The sequence below is a fragment of the Cetorhinus maximus genome, chromosome 18, assembly GCF_964194155.1.
Source record: "Cetorhinus maximus chromosome 18, sCetMax3.hap1.1, whole genome shotgun sequence".
NCBI classification, from domain to species: Eukaryota; Metazoa; Chordata; class Chondrichthyes; order Lamniformes; family Cetorhinidae; genus Cetorhinus; species Cetorhinus maximus.
Genome location: NC_135896.1, coordinates 79,898,227 through 79,919,909, shown reverse-complemented (window position 1 = coordinate 79,919,909; position 21,683 = coordinate 79,898,227). Strand labels below are relative to the sequence as shown.

Here is a 21,683-nt window from a genome sequence, read left to right as displayed (position 1 = left end):
ATTCCTTTGCTGTAAGATCATGACTGCACCACAGGCTGCTGTTGGTAAATAGCCCCACCCAATTAACCCTCTGATAAGGATGCAGCCTGTAACATGATCTTGTGAGGCTTGTAGGTGCAAGTGTGTTACAGCATCTTGCAGATTATGAGAAAAAAAACTGGTGAAGGCATCCTGGTGTGTGATTAACCTGTACCGATTCATTCAATGCAGTCAGAACGCAGTCTTTATGCTGCCTACTCATTTACATAATTGCAGAATACAGCCAGTGCTAAGAAGCTGCAAAGTGGCTGCATGCCTGAGTAAGGAGTGCAAAATCTTGAGAGGCTAATGTGAATTTAGACTTGCTTGTGCTATTTAAAGCAAGTTTGCACCTCCTTAAAGGAAGTGAATTCTGACTGGAACTAGCTGCAGAACAACTTGGACCTGGCAAAGGAAATGGCACAAGATGGCAGAGAGCAGGCTCTGAGGTTGCCTGACATATCACTGAAGACCTTGGTGCAAGGATTGGACATGATGAATGAGGCCCTCTGTATGTAGCAGCCTTTCAGACAGACACTGAAAATGCAAGCAGATTGCTTGTGCAGGTCAGTGTTAGAAGTGTAGCCCTGAGGACCTGGATGCAATGCTGAAAGAAATTCAGTACCCTCCCATGAGTGGTCAAGGTTAGCGAATGTATTTTCAAATGCTTTGTTCTACCAACTGCACCACTAGTCTCAAACACTGCTTAATCCATTTCTCCCTCATTTCTCATCTGCCAATAATCTCTCTCAATCACAACTCATACCACACATTATTAGCCTCAGCTCATAAAATTGGCTCACTTCTCGCAGCTTACACACACTGCCAGCTATTCAATCGTGGTAGCCATATCACCCAAAGGTTATACCACACTCTCTCTTGCAGGGCAAAGTGGCACATAAACAAAGGCACAGCACCTAACCGGCAGGGGTTAGGCTGCATGTCTTCACCCTGATGGAGGACACAGTGATTGCCGTCATTAGAGTGGCCATGATCTGAGGCTGTGGCCAGCAGTGGGGCTGAAAGGATTGAAGACGACTGTATGTTCTTACCTTATCCTCCTCCTCTTGTCCCACTTCCCACAATCCTAAAATATTTTCTGATTCACAAGCTGCAGATGGTATAAGCACTTCTTCCTTGCTTCATCGCAGCCCCACTTTTGTGCCTTTCTTATTTTAGCTACCAAAAACTGCCATCTGGCCAAGCAGGGGTAAAATACAAAAGAAAGAAGAGACTGATGATGAGGAAATGCTGTCACTCGATCCCCCACACTGCCACCAACTCAGATGTTAGACAGTAGCATAGAGGTGAGATCTGCTTGCGGTGAGTCACCGGACATGAGTGGCCTGCAACCAGGGCAGGGAGAAAGGGTCGTGCAGGTGCTAGCTCTCCAGAGAGCAAAGTTGCACATGAGTTCTACTGCAGAGGACTTGAATTCCGACTTCAGTAGGGTGGCGTGCAGAAAAAGGCTAATGGGCCTACCCAGTTACATTCCTGGTGCATTGACGGATCTGCCAGAAAGTCTGTTATCACTGTTATGGAGTATGCAGGAATCTGACACTGACTTTGCACAGTGGTGCTTTTGTAGTGGCTTTTATTTCAGCCTTGTGGCTGAGGAGCACTATGATGGTCAAGGAAGATTAAGTAATATGCTGAAGTATAAAAAACTTAAAGGTGGTTGCTGGATGTGAGAGGTCAGAATTTGGTAAGGCCTGATCAGCTGACTACTTTGCTCTTAATGTGTATCGATTATCCACTAAACCCAGTTTTGCTGTAAGTACTGTTGTTAAGTGTTCAATTATTGTCAATAATAGCAACCGTCATACACTTAATATGTGAATGTTGCGAATCCTATTATTTTGAGAAATGACTTCAGAAGAACATACGGTATGTTACGGACAGGAGGGGGGTTAATTTAAACAGCACTAATTTCTCCCCTCACAACCCGTCCATAAGTAGAAAGGTGTTTTTGATCCACTCTCCCCTTTATAAGCGGGGGTGTATTTTCCAGCCCCTCGGGTTTGATGTGATTCAATTTTCTATTAATAAACTTGAGGTAGGATGAACTCAAAGGGTTAGTTTATTTGCACACACTCAAACCGTGGATGGAGGATAGCAACAGTGCCTCCTTTACATTCATACAATAAGAGAAAAAAAATGGTGTTTCACATAGGTCCAAAGTCCAGAATAAATGCCAATGAGGTATTCCTTCACAGGAGTTTGGTGGGCTGAAAATTGATGCAGTATAATTCACTTTTCCAGTGGTGTTGACTTCACACGATGAAATAAGCATGCAGAGATTAATCAGTCTTGTAAGTGAGGGTACAGAAGTTCCAGCAGAAACACTGTAGATGGGGCCATGTATTCAATCTGACAAAGCTCCTTTTCTATGATGCTGGCAAAATGGCAGACTGAGTTTGCAGTGCCACAAGGCAATATAACTGGCTCCACAAGCTCGAGGTCCATGTCACATGACTCCCACCTCCCCACATTGTCTTTGAGAAGGGATGTGTATCCCTCATCTGGGCCCCCGAGATGGTTATATGTCTCAGCCATTAGGAATTGAAAGGAAGGCTGCGGAGCCCTTTGTCCAAGCAGACGAGTAGACTCCGGTTGGCCAACCTTTATCTTCTATTCATTCATGGGATGTGGATGTCGCTGGCTAGGCCAGCATTTATTGCCCACCACTGTTTGCCCTTGAGAATGTGGTGCTGAGCTGTTGCCTTGAACTGCTGCAGCCCATGTGGTGCAGGTATACCCACAGTGCTATTACAGAGGGAGTTCTAGGATTTTGACCCAGCGACAATAAAGGAACATATATTTCCAAGTCAGGATGGTGTGTGGCTTGGAGGGGAACTTCCTGGCGATGGTGTTCCCATGCATCTGCTGCCCTAGCCCTTCTAGATGGTAGTGGTCGTGAGTTTGGAAGGTGCTGTTGAAGGAGCCTTGGTGAGTTCCTGCAGTGCATCTTGTAATTGGTACATGCTACTGCCATTGTGTGTCAGTGGTTGAGGGGGTGAATGTTTGTGGATGGGGTGCCAATCAAGCAGGCTGCTTTGTCCTGGATGGTGTCAAGTTCCTTGAGTGTTGTTGGAGCTGCACTCATCCAGGCAAGTGGGGAGTATTCCATCACATTCCTGACTTGTGCATTGTAGATGGTGGACAGACTTTGGGGCATCAGGAGGTGAATTACTCGCCGCAGGATTCCTAGCCTCTGACTTGCTCTTGTAGCCACAGCATTTATATGGCTCGCCCAGTTCAGTTTTTGGCCAGTGGTAACGCCCAGGATGTAGCTAGTGGGGTGATTCAGTGATGGAAATGCCATTGAATGTCATGGAGTGATGATTAGATTCTCTCTTCTTGGAGAGGGTAATTGCGTGGCACATGTATGGCGTGAATGTTACTTGCCACTTGTCAGCCTACGCCTGGATATTGTCCAGGTCTTGCTGCATTTGGACATGGACTGCTTCAGATACTGAAGCAGTCCAAATGGTGCTGAACATTGTGCAATCATCAGTAAACATTTCTGACCTTAAGATGGAAGGAAGGTCATTGATGAAGCAGCTGAAGATGGTTGGGCCAAAGACACTACCCTGAGGAGCTCCTGCAGTGATGTCCTGGAACTGAGATGATTGACCTCCAACAGCCACAGTCATCTTCCTTTGTGCTCAGTATGACTCCAACCAGCGGAGAGTTTACCCCTAATTCCCATTGACTCCAGTTTTGCTAGGGCTCCTTGATGCCACACTGTGTCAAATGCTGCCTTGAAATCAAGAGCCTTCACTCTGACCTTACCTCTGGAGTTCAGCTCTTTTGTCCATATTTAAACCTAGGCAATAATGAGGTCAAGAGCTGAGTGGCCCTGGCAGAACCTAAACTGCGCGTCAGTAAGCAAATCATTGCTAAGCAAGTGCTACTTAATAGCACTGTTGATGACTCCTTCCATCATTTTACTGATGATTGAGAGTAGGCTGATGAGGTGGTAACCTGGGTTATGAAATGCCTATTTGGTCTGTGCAGCCCACAGGGTGGTTGCTAGTGTCTCTTCAGAGATAACGAGGTGCAAGTTTATTCGGTACTGCCAGGTAGCTGCTTTAGTTCGAGGGTCACAAGCAGACATAAGATTCAGCCATTTTAAAAGGTCTTTGTCCAGTTTTTTAAATTTTAGAAATAACCATGAGGATACTTACATGTATTTTATAAAAATGTACAGTGTGAGGTCTTAATTCCCTCACAGGCTCAAGAACTAGGGGACACAGATTTAAGATTTTGGGGAAGAGATGCAAGGGAAATATGCGGAAGAACCTTGTTACACAGCGAGTGGCGATGACCTAGACCTTGCTGCCCATGAGGGTAATAGAAGCAGAAATAATCAATGATTTTAGAAGGAAATCGGATAAGCAGTTGAAGGAAATAAACTTGCAGGGCTATGGGGATTGAGCAGGGGAGTGGGACTGACTGAATTGCTCCACGGGTAGCTGGCATGGACCTGATGGGCCGAATGCCCTCTTGTGCCATAAATGATTCTATGACTCTAACATCCATCCTATAATACAATCTTATTCAAAAAGGGCTTGATTAGATTCTGTTTTCTTATAGGAATGTTCAGTTTGGAGAAGCGCCTGTAACTTGACTGGTGCATAAAATAAAATGCACTCTTAACCCTTCCCAGTTCCTTAGCATTCTGTGGACAATACGCCTTTTCTGAGGTATATGCAGAGTAAATAACATTCAAATAATGCAGAAGACCTTAATGAAGGTAAGTAGCGTTTTTCCAGCAACGAACTCTAGCTTGAAGTACCTATCCAAACATTGGAAAAAAAAACTTAATTTAAGCAGTCATTGAGGAAGACACTTAATATGCACTCTGGATTTATGCCTGATGCAATTTTTACATGTGCAGCTGGGTACAAAATCAAATTCATGGCTTTCCTATTCTTCTGAGTACCTTCTCTATTGTTAAAGCGGCATTCACACATGCCAGTAGTGGAGAAAGTGCATCTGTGGACTGCAAAGCCTGCCTGTGGTCAGAATCAGTGTGGTGTACCTAGTGTGTGCGCTGCTCGCAGCAGCAATTTAACTGGAGGCACCTAAGAAGAAACCTTCTGCTGGTTTGTTTTTTTGTTCCTTGCTGACACTGGCCCAGATAATCTAAAGTACAGAGTTGCTTCTGATAATGCTGTTGCAAATCAGAGGCAACCTATATAGAAATGTAGAAGTTTTGGAGTTCTTCACCTGTTGAATTTGAACTGCGTGCAAGTTTATATTTTTCTTGTTTGTCGGTATTGATTCTTGCACAGATTCTCCTGGGCTGTGACCTTATTTTCTGTTGCGTGATGGATCATAATCTTCCTCTCTCCCACTTGATTTCTATCGGCTTCTGCTCTGGACTTTGGACAGCTCACAAACTGACTATCCACTCTGAACTTTTTTTATTTTGAGGTTCCTTAGATGCAAATATTTTCTATTGCTCTGATCACAATTGAATGAGGCAATAAACTTATTGAATTTCCATCCTATTTAATATGATGTGATTAACTTGTACTGCCCAGTATCTCACCTTAATTTGCAGTGGGAGGTTACTTGACTCTTTCTACTTTTCTCATGCATGACAGGGAAGGTGAATTCTATTTTTTTGGAAAAATTAAGTCCAACCAATATTCGGTAATTATGAAAATAAACTATTTGATTGTCTCTCTTTAGACAAAGATTAGTGAACTGGTGATTTGCACCCTTGTTATTAGGCAAAAGCCACTAGGTATGGTGTTTGTACATCTTGTGCTAATCTGAAAGAGATTAATTTTGTAGTGCAGTGGCGGTAAGCAATCCACCACTAATGATCTGGACTGGAAGGATTCATAATCATGCCACAGCCATCTCTATTACTGCGTCTCCCAACTTACTTGGATCTGGATCTGAGCTTTGCCAAGTGTAAGCAGTCTATTGCATCATTTGGCCAGGTTAGAGCTCCCTGCACAATAATTCGCAATCGAACAGCTGACCAAAAAACATTAGAGGTCTGTGTGAGGTTGGGAACAGGTGTAATAGTTTAACAAAGACTTGAGTCAAAGCAGTCTACAGATTAAAAGCAAAGACACTTACTTAGGAAATAAAATTATCAACAAAACAGAAGAAGTTATTTTGATCATGTCCAAGGGCAACCTTCATACTTTGGTCAAACCCTTTTCAAACTGACTGGTAAGGAAGAACTGCAGTTTGCAGATCCATTTGTTTCCCAGCATGTAGTTTTGCTTTGACAAAGCAAGCCACCCTCCCCTTTTCCAAATGCTGCCTTGTTCCCTTGAGTTTAGAAGATTGAGAGGGTGTTCTAATCAAAGTTTAAAATGTTAAAAAGATTTGATAGTGTAAATGCAGAAAAACTATTTCCTGTGGTGGGAAAATCGAGAATGAGAGGTCATAATCCAAATAGGCCTTTTAGGGGGGTTATCAGGAAGCAGTTTTTCACAAAATGTGGTAGAAATATGGAATTCACTGTCCCAAAAGACTGCAGATGCTGAAACAGTTGGAATTTTCAAGACTGAGGTGGATATATTTTTGATAGATATGGGTTTTGGATTTTGAATACCTAAGTTTAAAGACGATATTAAGTTAAGTGGCACAGTAAATAGTGTGAATGGGATCAGAAAGTTGTCAAGGGATATAATAGATTGGGTAAGTGGACAAGTGGGGTTTAATATGGAAATGTATGAGGTCATCCAATCTGAACCTAAAAGATGGATCTCTTGGCATTTTCTTGATGATTAGAAGTTAGGAACTGTGGATGAGCAGAGGGATTGAGTCCAAGCATAGACATCACTAAAAGCTGGTGGAGTAGTACAAAAAATAAGTTGAAAAAGCTAATGGAATGTTGACCTAATTCTACAAAGTGGCGGAAGTTGTGTTTCAGCTATACAGAGCTTTGGTTTGATCCCATCTATAGCACTGTTTCAGTCCTGGGAATAACACCTCAGTAAGAATATATGAGCCTTGGGGTAATGCAATGCATATTCACCAGAATGATAGCAATACTAAAACAGTTAAATTATGAGGGCAGGTTGCAAAATCTCAGCCTACATTTACTGGATGTAGAAGATTAAGGGTGATGTAATTCAGGTGTTTCATATGATTTAAAGAAGTTGATTGGGTAGAACAAAGGTGCAACCTTAAAATTAGATCTAGACCATTCAGGTCTAGATGATGTCAGGAAGCATTTCATAGAGTAGTGGAAACGTAGAACTCCAAGAAGCTGTTGAGGCTCGGTCAAAATAATGTCAAAACTTAGATTTTTGTTAGGCAAAGTTATTTAAGGGATAAGGAAACAGGCAAGTAAATGGAGTTGGGATAAAGATCAGCCATGATCTAATTGAATGATGGAACAAGCTTGAGCGGCTGAAAGGCCTACTGCTGTTCCTATGGTGATCAACCGCCATGGGGTTACCAGAAGAGTTCCATTCCTTGTCACTCCAAATTCTCAATATGAGCATAAAATCTTCATAAATTTATTTGCTCTGTGTCTTTAGTCCATAGTTTTTGTGTTTGACAGGACAGCAAGATCTTGAAATTGCAGCATTGGTGACAAATTCCCCTCTCCATTAATTTAAACAGAGACATAATCCATTTAAAATAATTTCGGGGCCATTGAGTTTTGGGGTGCATCTCACATTTCCTGCCAAATTGAAGTCCTATTCCCTGTCATTTTAGGCACAACGACAGCTGAGGAGCGAGTATGAGAATTCTTTGGATGATATGCTACACAAAATAGATGACTGTCTTGCATCACTAGATCTCGGTAAGTAAATATACACATACATGGCTGAGTCATTTTCTTTCCTTCCCCTCCTTCCTCATCCCCCTTCATTCCCACTCCAGCAGTAAACATTATTTAAGAGTATAATTTAATGCATGGTTTCCAGTAATAAAATATTTTTGGAATGTGTGGTATTCTGTAAAGGTGTGTGGGGGAAGAGTAGTAAAGACAACTTGTCTGTGCGAGCGGAGAGATAACAGATAAAGGGGCTCAATGCATGCATTTGCAATGAGAGGTTTTGGTGAAGTTGAATGTACGAGTAAATAGGTTGGGTTTTAAAATTTGGATTAGGCGATAGGAAAGGGCTTGACTTTCCAGCTGTTAAATTTCAACGGCAATTTAGAAGTGACAAGGGACTTGTACAACTTAAACTCATAGGTAAACAAGGGAAGGTTATTACATTTTATTTTACCTGGAAGTGGAGATAATAGGAAGACATGAAAGATTTTAAATTTTGTAAAAATTGAGTTCAAAGAGGTGCGTGGGGCAATAAAATCCCAAGACCAAAGGGGGAAAGGATATTTAAGGAAAGATGCTTAGTTTGAGTTGTGTTGGCTGTGTGGGAGAGATGTCCTGAGACCAGCTCTGTGCTGAGAAAAGTTTTGAATTTGAAGCAGCCATCCAGTTTCAAGCCAGAAAAGTCTTTGTTTTCAGAGAGCAGCCTGTTTCTGAACTTCCTTTGGTTTTTTTAACAGCAGAGTGGAAGAGAGTGAGAAGTCATGTGGTATACTTTATTTAAGTAGCAGCAGGTTTTGCCTTGGGTAATATTACTGGATTTTTATAGTTAAAATCAAAAGGGAGCTGTTGCCAAGTAATTTACTTGTGTGTCCTAACCAAATGGATGTTTTGGGGAATGTTTTGTAAGACTGTTTTAACTGTGTAATTTTAATTTTGTGTGCCTACGTTTTTTTTCTTCTTGTTAATAAATCTTTTAATTTTAAAATTATAAAAGTGCCACTAGGATTCTATGCTCCTGGGATTAGTAGTTTTCCTTTCATTTTCAAAATACAAAAAAAGTTATGATCAATAAGACGGGTTTCCTTCTGGGACTTGGCTTGCTCAGTGAATAACATCGGCTGCAGTTGTAATAGTGTCTCAATTCTCCAATATTGTTGTGACATGTCAAGCAGCACACCAGAACAATATCCAGCTCTTTGGATAGTGAGTGTCAACTTGGCAAAGTAATAGCACTCGGTGCTCTATTCAGAAGTTCGTGGGTTCAAGCCCCATTCCAGGACTTGAGTGTATAATCTAAGCTAAGAATTCAGTGTAATGCTGGTGGAATGCTGCATTGTCTGAGCTGTCATCTTTCAAATGAGCTATTAAATGAAGGTCCCATCTACTGTTACATGGATGTAAATGACCCCAGTGCACATCTGAAGAAGGATTTCAGTTGTCCTGGCTAACATTTATTTCCTGTAAAGCAGGGTGCCCTAAACTCAATACAATATGCCAGATTTCAAAGTGTCTCCTGCTATTTAGAAAACATTCTGATTTGGTCATACTTTGATCCAAAATCATTTCACCACATGGACCTTATTGCCACTGCTTTGCCCACTCACTTAAACTTGTAACTTCCTAAACCAACCTATACAGCTTGCTGAACTTCTAAGCTGGTCTTATCTGAAAACTTGGAAATATAACTCTCTATTCTTACATGCCTGTCATTGAAGTATATGTTGAAAAGCTGAGGTCCCAGTACAGACCAGTGGTGAGCACTACTAGTCATAGCCCACCAATCAGCCTACACTCCCTTTATCCTTGCTCTCTGGTCCTATCTCCAAATTGCAAATCCATGTCACAGATGTTGCTCCCAATTCCATGTACTGTCATTTTTGCTAATCTGTTTTACAGATTCTTAGAAATGCCTCTGGAAGTCCAAATACAGAACATCCATAGACACACTCCTCTCAATTCTTTGTGACCTAAATTAGCCACACTCTACCTACTCTGCAAACATCCATGCTAACTTTTGTTTTTAGCTCATAGTTGTTCAAGTGTTCAACCACTTTTTCCCAATATAGATTATTTAATTAATTCCCCACAGCTGATGTTAAATTCAGAGTCCTGTAGTTTTCTGTTACTCCCTCCTCTTCCCCCCCGCCGCCACCCAAATCCTCAAAATTTGTCTATCTTAATCTCATTATTTTATGAGTCACCTATTTTTTATATATTAAATTCCTTTAAGTTCCTTAAATTCTTTGTCTTGAAAATGAATGATATACCTTATCTTGAATATAGCAAATTTGGATCATCTGGGAGTGTGCAGGATTGATGTCATTGACAACGATGAGAGTATGATGCAGCTGGAGCAGACTGTGGCAGACAAACGAGAAGGTAAGAGGCAGGATGGCAAAAGTAGCAGATGTAAAAGAAGTTGCCGAGAAATCCTCGTGGCTAGCTGGTTATCGAAATAATCATGACATTCTGATTTAACATTTGGAAACTGGCTTAGAAACTGAAGTTTGGCATGGATACAAAACATACAATTCAAGTCTAGCAAGTTTTTGAAAATTCATTCATGGGATGTGGGCTTCTCTGGCTGGGCCAACATTTATTGCCCAACCCTGGTTGCCTTTGAGAAGGTGGTGGTGAGCTGCCTTCTTGAACCACTGCAGTCCATGTGGTGTAGGTACACCCACAGTGCTGTTAAGAAGGGAGTTCCAGGATTTTGACCCAGCAACAGTGAAGGAACAGCAATATATTTCCAAGTCAGGATGGTGAATGACTTGGAGGGGACTTTCCAGGTGGTGGTGTTCCCATCTACCTGCTGCCCTTGTCCTTCTAGATGGTAGTGGCAGTGGGTTTGGAAGGTGCTGTTGAAGGAGCATTGGTGAATTCCTGCAGTGCATTCTGTAGATGGGTACACGCTGCTGCTAATGTACGTTGGTGGTGGAGGGAGTGAATGTTTGTGGACGTGGTGCCAATCAAGCGGGCTGCTTTGTCCTGGACGGTGTCAAGCTTCTTGAGCGTTGTAGGAGCTGCACTCATCCAGGCAAGTGGGGATTATTCCATCACATTCCTGACTTGTGCCTTGCAGATGGTGGGCAGGCTTTCGGGAGTCAGGAGGCGAGTTACTCGTCACATGATTCCTAGCCTCTGACCTGCCCTTGTAGCCACAGTATTTATATGGCTAGCTCAGTTCAGTTTCTGGTCAATGGTAATGCCCAGGGTGTTGATAGTGATGTGATTTCTTTGATTTTGGCCAATTGTAGAGCTATATAAAAAGCTAACCAAGTCCATCAGGAAATATTATCCTTGTGTAAGGATTTGTAAATGATCAGTATCAATTTTGTACAGTTTATCTAGATTTAGCTCTTTTTTTTTGTAACTGGTTCTTTTTGGTGGGCGTGGACCCTTAACTACCACAGTGATAATCTTAGTTTGACAGCCCCAAGATTAAAAGTGTGTAAAGCCAGCTTATAATTAAGTATTATAATTCTCAATACTGCTTTGTATAACTCGGTGTTGTCCCTTTCTGTACAGAGCTGAAGAAACTTCAGGCAGAACACCATGACGTGGAAAGGTATTTCTCTTTTCATTGTGCTTGTTGTATATTTTCCTTCTTTTTGGTGCACGATGTTGAGGTTCTGTTTGCCCAGCTATTTTTCTATAGTTCAGTTCTCGGATCTGAGTGAGCCTATATTTCCCAACGTTCCTGTCGCTGAATGCTTGTTTAAATAAATGTGCCTGCACTTGGTGTCTGTTTGATATGTATATTTGCTCATTATGCTGATGTAAATCAATTCTAATTTGTTTTGCACTGGTTTTGGACCGGCTTGAATCTCAAGTACTAATAGTGCTTATGTTTTTACTTAAACTCAATTGCATATTTATTCACAAGCCTAGGTGCCAATTCCGATGAGCCTAGGAATGATAGCATTGGAAGGAGAGGACACTTAAGTGCAAGTTAAATTGAAAGGATGGGGCATTTGAGGGGAAGTGTAATAAAGAGGAGATTAAAAATTAGAAAATTGGGGAGCATTACAAGAAATCTTAACACACCAGCCTTTTACCAAGGCTCAAGGAACAGGGAACTAAGAAATGGTAGGTCAGCATGAAGCAAAAGGTAACTTTAGGTGCAGGCATACAATTCTTTTATATTCGGTCATGGGATGTGGGCATAGTTGGAAAGGTCAACATTTAGTGCCCATCTTGAATTGTCCTTGAGAAGGTAGTGGTGAGGCACCTTCTTGTATTGCTGTGGTGTAGGTACACCCACAGTGCTGTTAGAGAGGAAGTTCCAGGATTTCAACCCAGTGACATTGAAGAATCAGTGATTATAGTTCCAAGCCAGGATGGTTTGTGACTTGGAGGGGAGCTTGCCTGTGGTTTTGATCCCATGCGTCTGATGCCCTTGTTCTTCTAGCTGGTAGAGGTGAATTCGGAAGGTGCTGTCGAAGGAGCCTTGGTTAGTTGCTGCTGTGCATCTTGTACATGGTACATGTCGCTGCCATTGTCTGCTGGTGGTGGAGGGAGTGAATGTTTAAGGTGGTGGATGGGTTGCTAATAAAGTGGGCTGCTTTGTTCTGGGTGTGGTGAACTTGTTGAGTGTTGTTGGAGCTGCACTCATCCAGATAAGTGGAGAGTATTCCATCACACTCCTGGCTTGTGCCTTGCAGATCGTGGACAGGCTTTGGGGAGTAAGGTAAGTTACTCACAGCAGGATTCCCATCCTCTGAACTGCTCTTGTAGCACTGTATTTACTTGGCTGGACCAGCTAAGTTTCTGGTCTGTGGTAACCCCCAGGATGTTAATGGTGGGGAATTTGCAATAGTAATGCCCTTGAATTTCAAGGGGTGGTGGTTAGATTCTTTCTTGTTGGCAATGGTCATTGCCTGGCATTTGTAATACACGAATGTTAATTGTCACTTATCAGCTCAAGCCTGAATGTTGTCCAGATCTTGCTGCATGCAGGCACGGACTGCTTCATTATTTGAGGAGCCGCAAATGGTACTGAACACTGCACAATCATCAGTGAACACCCCCACTTCTGCCCTCGTGTTGGAGGGAAGGTCATTGATGAAGTAGCTGAAGATGGTTGGATCTAGGATATTACCCTGAGGAACTTGTACAGCAATATTGTGTGGTTGAGATAATTGGCCCCCAACAGTCACAATTATCTTTCTTTTTGTGCTAGATATGTCTCCAACCAGAGGCAAGTTTTCCTCCTGATTGGCTTCAATTTTACTAGGGCTGCTTGATGCCATACTTAGTCAAATGCTGCCTTGATGTCACAGGCAGTCATCTCCTCTTTGGAATTCAGTTTTTTTGTCGATATTTGGACCAAAGTTGTAATGAGACCTGGAGCTGAGTGGTCCTGGTGGAACTCATACTGAGTGTCCATGAACAGGTTATTGCTGAGTAAGCGTTGCATGATAGCACTGTCGATGGCGCCTTCCATCACTGACGATTGAGAGTAGGTTGATGGGGTGGTAATTGGCCAGGTTTGATTTTTCCTGATTTTTGTGGATAGAATGTACCTGGGCAATTTTCCACATTGTTAGGTAAATGCCAGTGTTGTAGCTGTCCTGGAACAGCTTGGCTAGGGGCGCAACTAGTTCTGGAGCACAATTCTGCAGACAAATGGTAACGTATCCCAGCACCTCACTTCCTGTTTCTTAGATGTTGAAGCTGAGATGATGCATGACATGTTTGCAAGGATGGTTTTGCATATGATACTCTGCAGCATAAGTCAACGCTGCAGCATTCCCACGACAATTTTGTTTTGGGCCAAAACTGACTCTTAATGCCCCAGCACAAGTATGAGAACCATGCTACATTGTAGCAGTAGTTGTATTTGCATAAGGCTACCAAGGTCATTCCCAGGTAAACTTGACATAGATCAGAGATATGGTTCATGGCACCTTAGCTGGTGCAGACAAATGGGTGGTGCTGCCTATTGATCACCTTGGCTTCTCTTTTTTCATGCCGCATGAGATGTTGTGATTTGGCTATCTTCAAAGAGCCTTCCAGAATAAGGGCTATTCTGATATTCACATCTCATTGTGATGCCACTGGGGGTCAGTTGGCAAAGTTTCCTATGGAAGGGAAGCTTTCACCAACACTAATGGCTGCCAAAGTAAGATATGCTACCTGTCTCTGCAGATGGGTTGCGGATGCCAGCATGAAAGAACAGAAAACATTTTTGTGCAGTCTGGCCTGACTGGTATCCCTCTGCAGTTCCTCCCTTTTCTGCTGGCATGCATAATCAGGATTCCCAATGGAAAATCATCTGCTGCCAGTAAAAGAAGCTCAAGAGCAAAAAGAAAAACCTGGTCCAAAGACTCATGAAAACCTATATACCAGTTGGAAAAAAATAAAGAGGACCATTAATACTAATCTGAAATATTTTAAAAGACCTTTGAAGGACTGCCTACTTATTGGACAGAAAATGGAACAGCACTCTTCCTTGCCCTATTCTGCAAGTGAAGGTGTCTGTGATTTAGGCAGGAGCTTCAGCCTTTCACACCAGGCCCAAACCAAAGGCGCAGCATGATTTAAAGCCATTGGAAATCTGGTGAAATAAATGCAACTGTATTTCTCAGCATTTAAATATAAAAATCTGTTCCCTCTTGCACACGTCTGCTGCTTTTCTGACTTCATGTTAACTTAGAGTTGAAGCAATCTGTGTTGTTGACTATAAGCATACTTGAAGTACTGTACCATACCCTGAGTCTCTCACCCAAGCTATTCAGCAGCCCTCTAATTCAGTTTATCTAGTAATTCAGCTAATTTTAATTCTAAATTGTACTCTTCGTTTCTAGAGTTTTTATTAACACCACTGAATTTTTTTCTTTCCCAGTCAACTCGCCAAAGTTCTTGCTGAAAAAGAGCTACAGGAAAAAGCTGCCAACCTGTGCGATTTGAAGGAAGAATTCCAGGAGTGAGTACTGAAGCATGCAACTCAAACACTTCAGAGGCTGATTTTTATGAACAATGCGCTGAACGCTGTGGGGCTCTAGATGGAAAGGTGCAAACCCCTGCACCTCTCTCTGGCAGCACAACAGAGTGGCGGTTTCCTCCATGGTAAAATCTCCAAGGGGTACTTTCCTCTAGCTGTGGGGCAGAAAACTAGTGTAGCTATCCTTCTTGTTGTTTTGTACAGAAGGTGAGAATAATTTGCAGAAAGTTTCAAATGAGACATGGAGGTCTTTGATTCAATGCTTGGATCTGTAATACAATGCTTGAAAGGAATGTATAGCTCAAGATAAGTATTGTTATTACATGCTAAGTCCCCACCATTGAGAACATTGCTTATGTCGGCCAGAAAGCAATAACCATTATCTATTTGCCTTTAAACGTCACTTTCAAAGTTTCCAGTTATAGCTTACTCACTAATTCGAACCTCATAAGATTTCTCTGACATTAAATCTGTATCCATCTCCAGTTCTTTCTACTGGTCTGGCAAACTTTCGGATACTGCAGTCTGATTGTTTTGCCGTGTCTCTCAGCTTTACACTGCCAGTCATTGACACTGAAAAGGCCACAGCTCTTTTTATTTTTCTGCATGTCTTTCCAATTTCTGTTCTTCCAGCCTTCAAAAGCTTGCTTGTGATGGGGAATAATTGTATTGTACAACTGGAGACTCCCTGAGACAGTATAATGGCCAATATAACACTTGAAAAAGTTTATTTTCTTTCTCTCCCTCTCCTCTGTCCCTGTAAAAGCCATCCATATCACCCTGATTTCCAGCCCTTCAGCGGGACCGGATCAGTTGTTGGTGAAAAGCTTTTGTGCCTGTGGCGGTGATTGGATATATTCGGAATTTTAAAAAACATGAAAATGTCAACTTTTAACGAAGAACAAAGTATCAAATATGATTCAAGACCATGTGAAGTAAAGCCATCCTCTGTTACAGTTTGTTCTTCTTGCAAACTTGACACTTTCACATTTTTCTTATCACCTTGATTACTTCCATAAGCCCAGTTAGTGAAATAACCCTTGGCTCACCAATTCAGGGCAGATGAAATATACACCTTTCTATGTTATTATGCTTTATTAATGACAGCAATATAATTATCTCCAAAATTCAGAAATGTTGCGCAGAGTTTAAACATAGCAGACTCTCCTTAATCCTGTGTGCACCATGCCCTTCCTCTTTCAACAATAATACTCCTCTTCTGTTTTGTACCAAAGGGCTCTCTCTTTAGTTATGAATACAATGGAGCAACATTCACTTGGGTCAATTGGCAATGATTTTATACAGTACTTCAGTACAACATGGAATTTGATCCTCGCACTAAAAAAATGGCTATGCTTTTGCCTTATTTCCTGTTTCAGTTTGCTAGAGTTTCCAATCACTCACTAAACCTAGGATATGCATTTAAGTTTTACAACCAAGGTTGCAGATCATACTTTTATTTTTTAAAAAAGGCATCCTAACCATTTGGATTAAAGCACCAAATTGTCTGAGGGATGTATGTGCCTATTAAAACAGTAATGGTAATGTGGGGCATGGTATTACTCAGGAAATTAGAGAAGCACATAGCATGGGTAATACAGTAATCGTGGATGACTTCAATCTGCATCTAGACTGGTAAATCTAGAGCAATAATGCTGTGGAGGATGGGTTTCTGGAGCGTGTTAGGGATGGTTTTCTAGAGCAGTATGTTGAGGAACTGACTATAGAACAGGCTATTTTAGATCCAGTATTATGTAATGAGAAAGGGCTAATTAATAACCTTGTATAAGAACTTTTAGGGATGGGTGATAATGTGATAGAATTTTACATTGTTTGAAATTAAGGTAGTTCAATCTGAAGCCAGGGTGTTAAATTTAAACAAAGCAAATTATGAAGGGAAGGAGGGGCAAATTGGCTGAGGGAAAATCTATTAAAAAGTATGATGGTACACAGGCAATGGATAGTCATTAAATAATTATTATGTAGTTTACAGCAATTATACATTCCTTCAAGGCACAAAAGCCCAAAAAATCAGTCAACCGTGGCTGACAAAGGAAGTTAAAGATTGTATAAGATTAAAAGAAAGGGCCTACAAAGTTGCCAGAAATATTAGTAAACCTGAGGATTGGGACCATTTTAGAATACAGCAAAGGAGGACCAAGAAACTGATAATGAAAGGGAGAATATGAATGTAAACTAGCAAAAAACATAAAAACAGACTGTAAAAGCTTCCATAGGTACATAAAAAGGAAACGTTTGACTAAGACAAATGTGGGTCTGTTACAGGCAGAGCCAGGAATATTTATAATGAGGAATGGAGAAATGGCAGAGAAGCTAAATGATTACTTTGTATCTGTCTTCACTGAGGAAGATACAAATAATCTCTCAGAATTAGAGATTCAAGGGACTCGGGGAAAATGATGAATCGAAGGAAATTAGTATTAGTGAGAAGGTTGTATTGGAGAAATTAATGGAACTGAAGATTGATATGTCCCCAGGACATGATATTCTACATCCTAGAGTGTTGAAAAAGGTAGCTATAGAGACAGTGGATGCATTGGCAATCATTTTCCAAAATTATATATTCTGGGACAGTTGCTGCAGATTGGAAGGTTTCAAATGTCACCCCACAATTTAAGAAGGGAGGGAGAGAGAAAATGGGGAACTACAGACCTGTTAGCCTTACATCAGTGGTAGGGAAAATGCTAGAATCTAGTCTAAAGGATGTGATAAATGGACGCTTAGATAATAATGATCTAATTGGGCAGAGTCAACATGGATTTGTGATTGGGAAATAAAGTTTGATGAACCTCTTGGAGTTTTTTGAGGATGTTACTAACAGAATTGATAAAGGGGAGTCAGTGGATATAGTGTACTTGGATTTTTAGAAGGCTTTTGAATAAGGAGGTTGGTTAGCAAAATTAAAGTACATGGGATAGGAGGTAATATACTGGCATGAATTAAGGATCGGCTAACAGGCAGAAAACAATAGGGAATAAACAGATTATTCTCATGCTGGCAGGTTGAAACTAGTGGGGGACTGCAAAGATCAGTACTTGGGTCCCAGCTGTTCACAATATATATCAATGATTTGGATGTGGTGACGAAATGTAATATTCCCAAGTTCGTGGATGACACAAAGCTTGGTGGGAATGTGTGTTGTGAGGAAGATGCAAAGTGGCTTCAAGGGGATTTGGACAGATTTGGTGAGTGAGCAAGAACATGGCAGATGGAATATAAGGTGGAAAGATTAGGTTACCCACTTTGGTAGGAGGAACAGATGTGCAGAATATTTCTTAAATGGCGAGAGATCAGAAAGTGTAGATGTACAAAGGGACCTGGGACTCCTCATCGAGAAGTCACTGAAAACGAACATGCAGATGCAGCAAGCAATTAGGAAGGCGAATGGTATGTTAGCCTTTATTGCAAGAGGATTTGAGTACAGGAGTAGCGAAGCCTTGCTTCAATCGTACAGAACCTTGGTTAGACTGCACCTGGAGTACTGTGTGCAGTTTCGGTCCCCTTACCTGAGGAAGGATATTACTGCCAAAGAGGGAGTGCACCGAAAGTTCTCCAGGCTTATTCCTGGGATGGTGAGACTATCTTATGAAGAGAGATTGGGGAAACTGAAAGCATTTGGTTCATGTGGCGTTAATTACTGTAGTAGGAAGCTGAACTAGCTAGTGACTCATCAGAGGGTCTATAAAAGAGACACGCTTTTCAAACTGCATGATCAGTAAGAGGCACCTGAGGAGACTGACGACTACATCAGAATGAGACAGACTGAGTGAGTAGAGAATTAAGTTCATGTGGGAATTCAGTACAGGGGGGAAAGAGGTGTCGTAAACATAGGAATTATTCTAAGTTAATTAAGTGAGTAATTAAATTAAGTTAATTAAATAACAGAAGTAACAATGGCAGGACAGGTGTTATGTTGCAACTGTGAAATATGGGAGCTATTGGACACCAAGGCGATCCATGACAAACACATTTGCAGAAAGCGTACGCAGCTAGTGGAATTCCGGATTAGGATTATTGATCTGGAAGCCAAACTGCAAACACTACGCACTATAAATGAGGGGGAGAAATATCTGGACACTTTGTTCCAGAAGATGGTCACGCCTCTTAGAATAGGGTTGTCTGTTTTGGTCAACAGTGAGGGACAGGAGATGTGACCGTGAGTGAGGCGGGTAAAGGGATCAAGCAGTCAGTAGTGGAGGAGCCTCAGACTTTGCAATTGTCAAACAGGTTTGAGGTACTCACAACCTGTGTGGACGAAAGCAGGGTCTGCAAGGTGGATGAGCAGGCTAGCCATGGCACAGGAAGCCATTCAAGCAGGGGGAGCAAGCAGGAATGTCATGGTAATAGGGGACAGTATAATGTGGGGGAATTGACACTCTTCTCTGCAGCAAAGAGCGAGAGTCCAGAAGGCTGTGTTGCCTGCCTGGTGCCAGGGTTCGGGACATCTGCTCAGGGCTGGGGAGGAACTTGCAGTGGGAGGGGGAAGATCCAGTCATTGTGGCCCATGTAAGTACCAACAACAGGCAGGACACGAAAAGAGCTTCTGCATAGTATGAGGAGCTAGGTGCCAAATTCAGAAGCAGAACCTCAAAGGTAAAAATCTGTGGATTGTTACCTGAGCCACGTGCAAATTGGCATAGGACAAATAAGATTAGAGAGATGAATGCGTGGCTCAAAGACTCGTGTGGGAGAAGTGGGTTCCCGTTTGTGGGGTACTAACACCACTACTGGGATGGTCTACATCTGAACTGTGCTGGGATGAGTGTTCTTGCGAAAAGCATAACTACAGAAGTAGAGAGGGCTTTAAACTAAACGGTTGGGGGTGGGGGGGTTGGTGGGAGGGGGTGAGGGATTAAGCTTGGATAGATGTAGCCTATCAAGTGCTAGATTCAAGGCAGGAGAGCATAACAGTAATATGGGAAATGAGGTCATAGAATAGCAGGAAGGGACAGAGAGATAAAACCTAAGAATACATCAATATTCAAGACTAGATGTTACAAAGATAAAGACAAAACGAACGGCTCTGTATCTGAATGCACGTAGCATTCATAGCAAGCTAAATGAATTGATGGCACACATTGAAGTAAATAAATATAATCTGATAGCCATTACGGAGTCTTGGCTGCAGGATGACACGTATTAGGTCCTGAATATTGAAGGGTATATGACATTTAAGAAGAAAAGGAAGCTAGGTAAAGGTGGAGGGGGAGCACTGTTAATCAAGGATGGTATTGCTACAATAGTTAGAGATGACCTTCGTTCAGGAGATCAGGATGTAGAATTGGTTTGGGTGCAGATGCATAATAATGGGGGAAAGAGCCACTAGTGGGAGTGGTCTACAGGCCCCCCTAACTGTAACCACAATGTAGGACAAAATCAACAAGAAGAAATATTGGGTGCTTGTGACAAAGGGACGGCAATAATCATAGGTGATTTAAATCTACATATAAACTGGAAAAATCAAATTGTCAGTTGCAGCTTGGATGAGGAGTTCATAGAATGCTTTCAAGAGTTTCTCAGAGCAGCACATTCTGGAACCAACCAGAGAGCAGTGTATATTAGACTTGGTATTGTGTAATGTGACAGGATTAATTAATGACCTCAGGGTGAAGGCTCTCCAAGGTAGCAGTGACCACAATATGATTGAATTTTACAGCTAGTTTGAACAGGAGAAGAGCGTGTCTAAGACTAGTGCTTTAAACTTAAATAAGGGCAACGCTGAGGGCATGAAAGCTGAGTTAGCTGAAGTGAACTGGGATGCTAGGCTAGGAGATACATCAATAGAGAAGCAGTGGCAGACATTTAAGGGAATATTTCAGAATACTCAGAATAAGTATATTCCACCTATAAAGAAAAATTCTAAGGGGAGGACCCACCATCTGTGGTTAACTAAAGGAGTTAACGAAAGCATTAAACTTTAGGAAAAAGCATATAACTGCGCAAAAGATGAGTAGCGGTCAGATGATCGCTCAGAATATGAAGAGCGGCAGAAAATGACTAAAAGATTAATCAAGCAAAACAAATTAGAGTGTGGGTGGAATTCTCTGTACCCGTCACCATTGGGTGTGTTAGGCCACGTTTCCCGCGACTGGACGTCGGGAACCTCATCATAATACACCAGCGTATCATTATTAGGCCCACCCACTGGAATCGTCCACGCCCCCCCCTCCGCCCGCCGGATTGTCCATCCATGTCAGCAGGAAAACACACCGTGTTTCACAAAAGCACATAAGCAACATGCACTTGGCGGGCTGCGCTTTGAGGGGAACCCGGAGGTGTGTACACAGTAATGTTGTGCAGCGCTTGCCAGGGTTGCCTGTTAGACTTCAAGCTTGAGAGGTGCTGAGGGGTTGGGTTTAAGGGCAGCCCTGACGTGAAAGCAACTTGGGGGGGGGGTGTGTGATGCATGGCAAGCCCTGCCGTTGAGGCGACTTGTGGGGGGTGGGCAAGGGCCTGCCATTGAATATAGTGTGCAAGCATTCAGGGTGGGGGGTAGGGTGGGTGAGGGAAGTGGCCAAGCATTAGGGAAACCTGTCTAAAGTGACCATTCCTCTGCAACTCGGGCAGTTCAGGTGCAGCCACTATATGCCCACTCAAGCAATGCAGAGGCATCAAAGTGCCACCAAGTGCTCCAAAGCTTTTCAACCCCCATCCCCCGACCCGCACAGACTGCAAAGTCATGAGCATTTTAGTGGACGGCAAAACACTTGGACAACTGCACACATTGTACAATCTCCTCACTAAAGCTGGCCATGGTGCAATCACTGTTGGAGGCGCGCACAGCCCCTTGCAATGTCATTATCCTGGTTTGGACCAGTCTCCCCCATGATTCAAGCTAACAGCGTAGCCTTGCAGGGCGGCTTAGGAGAATGTTGTCAGCTCAGGCACAGCATGCAGTCCAGTGGGCAAATCTGCCACCAATGGGTCGGGGGG

The 21,683-nt window shown here is 42.3% G+C and overlaps 1 protein-coding gene across 1 annotated transcript in view; it reads left to right on the top strand.

The window, feature by feature from the left end:
* The window catches only part of knl1 (kinetochore scaffold 1), a 126,870-nt gene that overhangs the window by 65,337 nt on the left and 39,850 nt on the right, over nt 1-21,683 (top strand). Inside the window, exons 16-19 of the mRNA XM_078563026.1 lie at nt 7,720-7,807; nt 10,067-10,162; nt 11,312-11,351; nt 14,631-14,711. Of these exons, the coding sequence (XP_078419152.1) occupies nt 7,720-7,807; nt 10,067-10,162; nt 11,312-11,351; nt 14,631-14,711 (305 nt within the window). The remainder of the gene's footprint in view (nt 1-7,719; nt 7,808-10,066; nt 10,163-11,311; nt 11,352-14,630; nt 14,712-21,683) is intronic.